At 36.5% G+C, this 7,456-nt stretch overlaps 1 protein-coding gene across 2 annotated transcripts in view; it reads left to right on the top strand.

Moving 5' to 3' along the window:
• LOC109538192 (mitochondrial uncoupling protein 4) overlaps positions 1-7,234 on the top strand; it is a gene marked incomplete in the record, with an annotated part of 12,262 nt that extends 5,028 nt beyond the window's left edge. For both annotated transcript variants that reach the window (XM_048663779.1, XM_048663780.1), the window contains 5 exon segments: positions 3,938-4,008; positions 4,585-4,789; positions 4,869-5,045; positions 5,107-5,329; positions 5,394-7,234. In XM_048663779.1, the coding sequence (XP_048519736.1) occupies positions 3,938-4,008; positions 4,585-4,789; positions 4,869-5,045; positions 5,107-5,329; positions 5,394-5,568 (851 nt within the window).
• Positions 7,235-7,456: the final 222 nt, after the last annotated feature.

Below are 7,456 nucleotides of genomic sequence, written 5' to 3'. Positions count from 1 at the left end.
CACATTGTTGAAGATGCTTTATAGTGTGTGAATAGCTATATCTAAGGTTCGTGAAATTGTTCTGATTAGTCAGTTTTAAAACTTATTGCCGATATCAAAACAATATGGAACTGAATAATATCTTTGAAAAGTGACCCGTTGGGAGACATGTAAACGGTATTTCCTAACTTTTATAAGTGAATATCTATTTCCTAAAGCTGGTGCTGCTATGACGCACAATAGAAAAAGCTTGTCCTCTAAATATTTGCAGCAACTGATTTTTTGGGAAGCCTTTAGAAGGAATATTAATTTTTACCTTATGGCAGTAAATGTATTAAAATATATTCTATGAATTTTATTACAATCCCTTATTTAAACGACTTTTTTACAGTTAAAATTCACGGTAACAGTTAATTTCGGTCTTGAAAAACTCATCGAAAATGTATACTTAAAATGTGTTTACGACGATTACACGTGGAGTCACTCAATATCGAATCAGTCAATAAAATTGTGAGCAGGTAATGGGATATGGTAATATGAACAGTATTGCAAGACGATTTGGTTACTACTCATTTGAGTAAGTATCGATGTTTTCACAATACTCATATGAGTAGTATCGCAAGATGATTCGGTTACTACTCATTTGAGTAAGTATCGATACTTTCTCAGTATCGTATCGTTCCTAACTCTGCACTATAGTCAGCTAACAGACTCTTTGGTGCTTCGCGGGATTCCCTGTCAAACAGTTGTTGAATATAGGCCTGAGTCACAGCATAAAGATCATACAGCAGCGTCAATCTCGAGGCGGCACTTTTTACAGGGTTTTCGTTGACCTTGAATAAATATGATGTTCACAGATTGAACTGTTTTCAAAGCATAGAAGGAAATAAGCCAGGACAGGATTGTACTTTTTATTTGCGGTGTGGTAAAGAAATACAGAGACACATCTGTTTTTTTGCACATGGTACCAGTTGATTAGCACACGAGTTAACGATCAATAACCGACAGTTTGTTATTTAAATATAATAAAGCTAGACTGTTAACAACAAAATTAGACACCAAACTGGTGGTTTTCAGCTGACTGACCTGACGGTCTTAACGGGATTAAACAACTGCCTTTAAAATGTAATAAAACTTCTAGCTTAATTTACTAACAAAATACAGCTGCTGACAGATCAGAAAATCTAATCCTTGCAATTAGTATTTTATTGCTCACACAAGCTGATTTTGCAATGCTTGCTGTGTGTTCATTTTCATACATTCATATAGGACCAAAAATTAATGTCCAAGGGGCGGCAGTTCACGTTAAGGGTGCGTAAATATGGTACAATAAAAACCAGCCTGTTTCCTCTGAATACCATCCTGGCAGCAATGCACATTCAACACGCCAAGTGAATGAGCTCTGCAGGCTGAAATTGTGAAGTACCCCATGCGCAGCATGTCCTGCGCGAACTTGGAATTTCTGGAGAGTGACGCTGCTGTATAATATTTATGCTATGCCTGAGTAATACTGTGTTCAAATACACTTGTGTGTTGATGTCACTCTGTGTGTCCATGTGCCGCGACACCTGGTCTCTTTCGATGCGGCACTTTGAACAACAGTTAACACTTAATCCTATTCAAGATGTCAGACTTCGAATTGCAGTTCGTGAAGGCCACGCGCAGTTACCATATGGTTTCTGATCCTCTCGGCAGGGATTATTTTACGTTATAAAGCCGCTCGAACAAAAGTGCTCAAAATACTTGTCTACTGATCTGATAAATTCTTATTTATCTCCGTTCGATATGGCTCGCATAGGATACTGGTCGCAAGGTACCAGTACAACATCTGGGTTTTTGATGTTTCAAGAAAGCAAAAGGGCTAATTTTTGCCTTTTATTACTACCAGATTGCATGAAAAGTCAGTCGGCAAAGAAGACCAAAACTAACTTAAATGGTGTTGTCCCTTGCATACATAAAGGAACAAAAGTCATTCGGTGATAATTTATGGCTGACCCAGCAGCTTCAAAACCAATCAGAGATACTTGTGAGACAAATAGACTTTACAAGAAGGAAACATATGCCACTTCATTCATTCCTTTCATTAAAACAACGCAACCGGCGTCTGCCATAGTCTCTCTTCAGCTTGAACGTACGACCCACTAGACATTACGAAACACAGCGTCTTCTGTTTTTATCCCAATATATAAAAAGTGTGGTGCGCTGTGTCGCTGTATCAATATAGCAAGCAGTATCGGTGTCGCTGTATGAATACCTGAAAATCTACTATGTTACTTAGGCCTAGTTGAATATAATGTTGCCACTTTGTACTTTGATCATCTGATAGGACTGATTTGTTTTTTTTTTCTGTATATGCCGGAATGTTTGTTTAGTTTTTTATGTAAATTAAAGGGTCGATAGCTTTTTTCTATAGGAAATAACGATTATTATATGTAAATTAAAATCGTCGTGTATGGACTGAAGATGTTCGATTTCTTTACTGGATTCCTGAAGCCATATTTCCTTCGCTTCTTTAATTTTTTTGCGAATTATACGGTGTATCCCTGTGTACTCGTTATGATTGTTGTTCTTGTATTTGCGTCTTTCCTCCATGAGATGTCTTGTGTCACCCACTCATTTTTCACTTTCCTTGCTTTAGGTTTTAGTAGCTGCTACCTTCTCTCAATTCTTAACGAGACTTTAATATCTCGCCAATTCCATTCCACGCTTTTATTTTTATTGGATAGTGGAGCGATTGTGTGTACAATATCGTTTATTTCATGCGTTAGTTTTATGGATTCCGGTTTCTTTAATATGTGTTGTTGTATTCGTAAGATCTTTGTTGGTTGTTTCCTCTTTTTAAGCCTTATATTTAGTGTTGAGCAGAGTAGGTTGTGATCAGAATACACTTGACTTGTTACAGTTGCGGAAGCGCCGGTTGATTAAGATGAAGTCGATCTGATTTCTTAGAATGTTATTATGCGTGTGTTGTGGAGTCCATGTATTCAGTCTTCTGTACGAGAGATTATACCAGGTACTCGTAATTAAAAATTCTTCTTCCTGACAGAACTGTACAAGTCGCTGTCCTCTTTCGCTGCGTGCGCCTAGGCCATATCTATCCTCCAATGGCATCTGCTGTATTTCTTCGCCCACTCCCAGTCCCATAATTATAGTAATTTCGTGTTTTTTGTCGCCTCCATTATGTCTCATTTGTTAATAAAATTCTTCAACCTCGTCATTGTCATGCGTAACAGTGGGGGCGTAAACCGGAATGATGTTCACGTTTACAGGTTTGGTCGCCAACTGAATTAGCATTACTCTGACAGGGGCACAAAATTTCGTACAGATCTGCTCAGCGACTTATTCAGTATTATAGCGACTCCGTTTCTCTGGGATGCATCTCGTATTCCGGATGTGTAAATTGTGTGGATGTCTGAGTCAAAATTGGTTGCGTCTGGCCATCCTGTTTCACATACTCCCAGTATTTGTATATCTGTTCTTTGCATTTCCGATACCTTTCAGTTTTCACGCACTACAAATTGTTCGGACATTCCATGTTCCTATTCTTAAACTATTCTCCGTTTTCCACCCGTGAATTCTTAGCACCCTTACCCTATTGAAGAAACACCGTGGACTTGGGGCCATTTTTATTTCCGTGCTTGCCATGGTGATTGTTCTTGGAAAAATAAATTGTTGTGTAGTGGTTTTCCGATGTTTTCTACGCAGCTGCACGTCCAACGTTTCTGTGATTATTACCGCGCCGTATGCTTTCCGAATACAACCATTCCAATAATTGTGATTTCTGCTTGTATTTAGTTCTGGTCAACCAGCTGCCATTAACCAGTGTCAGTTTTGGTCCGCCCCGGTTCCTACCATATCTTCCCTTATCCGCTGCCTGGGTAGGCGCCCGATGGGGGACTGACAACCCCACACGGGTCTTTAGGTCTTTCTAAATTATTAATACGTTTTTTTCTTTCAGTTACTTATCCGTTGGATCTCATTAAAACTAGATTACAAATACAAGGTGAACTTAACAAGAATGGCGGAAAGGTAAGTCACAATACAACAAAATTACACTTTTTAGAAAGCCGCTGATAAACTGAGCAAATAATAGTTAAAACCATCCGAATTATTAGAGAGTAATTGGATGCTCAATAAGGACATGAAGCAGTAAAGTTAGTGGTATTTTGACACATACGCATGCGCAATTGAGTGTAAAAATAAAGGACCCCGTAATAAGGACACTGTTCTGTGCTATTTGTGCAGCAATACTGCACGCTTTATTTATACAGTATACTGGCAGTTGACATTTCTATCGTCCGTTTGCAGGTTAAGTCCACAGATCACTAACCCCTGTGATTTGTGGGTACTGTGGATACTGAAAGCAGTGAACTAGGCTATATTATATTCCATTAACTATAATTTCGTTAGAGAAATAACGCAAATGCAGTATTAAAATAAGGATTAACTAAAACTAAAAACTGCATTACAGTATTTATAATTTCCAATAACTCTCTAATACGTTCTTATTAAATCGTTTAAACCTTTAGTCAAATAAATTGTTTCCAATAATGTTTTTTTCCATCAATAATCTAGACATATTTTAAAAAGTGATTTATTTTTTAGGTTCCTTATAGAGGCATGATGGCGACCGCTTTGGGTATAACCCGAGAGGAAGGTGTTCATAGACTTTGGCAAGGAGTTCATGCTGCTTTCGCACGCCATATGGTCTATTCTGGAACTAGAATCATGACATACAAAGCTCTAAAGGAAAAAGTATTCAAGCAATCCTCCACCGATGAGTATTTTCCGTTATGGAAATCCGCATTGTGTAAGTATTAAACCGCGTTATACAGCTAATGTTTTGCTATTGTTGTTTCCACAAAAATTTTAGAAAAATTTGTTGGTAGGTGGAGTTAGTGCTGGTGCTTTAGCACAATACATAGCGAGTCCAGCGGATCTGGTTAAAGTTCAATTGCAAATGGAAGGTAGAAGACGACTAATGGGTTTTCCACCTAGAGTGAATGGAATTTTTGATGCATTCAACAAAGTTTGGATGACCGGCGGTGTTCGAGGACTTTGGAAAGGTAGAACGAGCACTCAATATCTAAGCCTATGATGTGATTACCAGAATTTACATGTTCTTAGGCTCTGTTCCTAATGTGCAGCGAGCAGCTTTGGTCAACCTTGGCGATCTAACTACATATGATTTTGCCAAGAGGTTTATCCTAAGACATACCACACTACCAGACAACCATTTGGTTCATGTTATGGCTTCGTGTTGCGCTGGATTTGTTGCTGCTTCAATGGGCACCCCAGCCGATGTAATTAAGACTAGAGTAATGAATCAGCCGCTAGATGACCGGGGCAGGTACTGTAAACGCTTATAATATGGTTGATTTCAATGAACTAAACAATTTGTTTTAATTTTATAGAGGCCTTTTATATTCGTCTTCGATCGACTGCCTGAAAAAAACAGTTCACACTGAAGGCTTGGAAGCTTTATATAAAGGTTTCGTTCCGATTTGGATGCGAATGGCGCCTTGGTCGCTTAGTTTTTGGCTGACGTACGAAGAAGTGCTTAGATTGATGGGTGCGAAATCATGGTGATTTGTACAGCTAATTTGGAAGAGTTTTGAATTAGGATTTAGGTAAGCAGGTGGCAGGTGCTTAATTGTTGAGTGCGTTTGTGGTATAAAAAAATAGAACTAGTTCCTGCTTTTTTGTAGTACAAATTGAATAACGTACTTATATTTAAATCCGTGTGTTTCGAATTTTTCAAATTGTAGCGCTGCTAGCATCCGTAAGAGACTAAGATGACATATGTAATAAATTTCTTATAATGTCACAGTACTGAATATCTGTAGGGAAGACTGCTTATGATAATTCAAAGTTATTATATTTCGATGGTCTGATGAGTTATATTACAAATTAGTTAATTTAAACGCGCAGTTGTAAATAGTTATGGAAAATTTTTAGGAATGATATATTTAATAACGCGACAAGAATTTCTTAGTGGACTTTTAATTATTTTCATATAAAGTAATTATTGAAAATTATTTCAACTCTAGTTTGGCAGTATAGAGCTCCTTGACTAGTGGCTACATTTTTACTTTTTTACAACATATTGGTTGCGGCACACTATAAGTAATTTAAATATTTTACCAGATGCAAAGGGATTATAGGTGTGAATCAACTTGAGAGATCAAGAAAAGTTTTGTAAATTATGTCTTCAAAGGGCAATTTAATCTGATTAAATTGAACATACATGGGCTGAATCTGTGAAATCTTACGCATTAATACAAGGTTCCCAAACTGTTGGACTTTATCCGCGGCACCTGAACATTTTCTTGACATTTCATACGCTCTGATGTGGGCTCTTGAAAAATGTGGTGACCATTTTATTTAGGTGTTAAATTGAAGTAAGCGTTCCGTTAAAATTTTTGAATTTGGAAAGTTTGGGAAACCCTACATTAATAAGCCGTTGCACAAGTCTGATAATGACAATTTCAAAAATAACTTGAAAATGCTACTTACGTGCGAGAAAGACCTATTCAATTTAATTTAACATCTAAACCGGTTTGGATAGGAATGCAAATAAAACATGTTTCATATAACAATAATGTAATTCACGGTTCGCAGGTTTGCTCATTTATATTCGTTGTAGTCGCTCATCTATTTGATTGCAATCATCAACAGTGTTGCATCTTAAAAAATGTCTAGTAACTTTAAGCACTTGTTATATTATAAACTAAATAATTTGTTGTAAGCTAATTAGTTGCGTCCAATTGCATGCTAAACTCTTAGGTAACAGCAGGGTTTTATAATTTGTAGGTCAAACAGAGTTATTCACTGTTTTATTGGCAATTTTTGCTCAACTGTGATAATATTTGTTAGCTCAAGTCATTACAATTATTTTCTTGTGTTTAAGTCATTGGTTTCTGATTAGTCGGCGTTTTGTACCAAAACTTTCCTAATAATAAAATTCACATAAGTTTTATGCCGACATTTAATTAAAAAAAAACGTATGGAAATGTATTCATTATTCAATGAATTTCTAAGTCAAATTAAGTACAGTTAATAAAATAGACGTAATTGATCACGAATACAATTTCTTTATGTTTAAGTAAAAAGCGAAGGGTGGGTAATATTTTCCTATGTATACTGTAATTCGCAAGAGATGCTACTACTTGTGCAAATATGTATAAAGGAAAATGTTTAATAAATACAACGAACTATTTAAATAAAATAATATCCAAGGTGTTAAAGTACATGATACGTGTAGTTCTAATTGTCTAGTAATCTATAGTAAATCTTGTAAACCTGTACTGCGAGCGCAATACAGGGTGTCTCCCCGGTAACCGCTGCGATCGATATCTGGCAAACTATAGTTATCCAAAAGTGTTTAATTTTCGAAATATTGTCAATTTAATGTTTGCAGCCACTAGAATAATTAATCATTTTTCCTATAAGGAAATTTGTGCTACTTAATTTGAGT

Source organism: Dendroctonus ponderosae, unplaced genomic scaffold (genome assembly GCF_020466585.1).
Source record: "Dendroctonus ponderosae isolate FM_Combo_2020 unplaced genomic scaffold, Dpon_F_20191213v2 Dpon_F_20191213_2, whole genome shotgun sequence".
NCBI lineage: Eukaryota > Metazoa > Arthropoda > Insecta > Coleoptera > Curculionidae > Dendroctonus > Dendroctonus ponderosae.
Note: the sequence above shows the minus strand (reverse complement) of the source record. Positions and strands in the feature narration are given on the sequence as shown.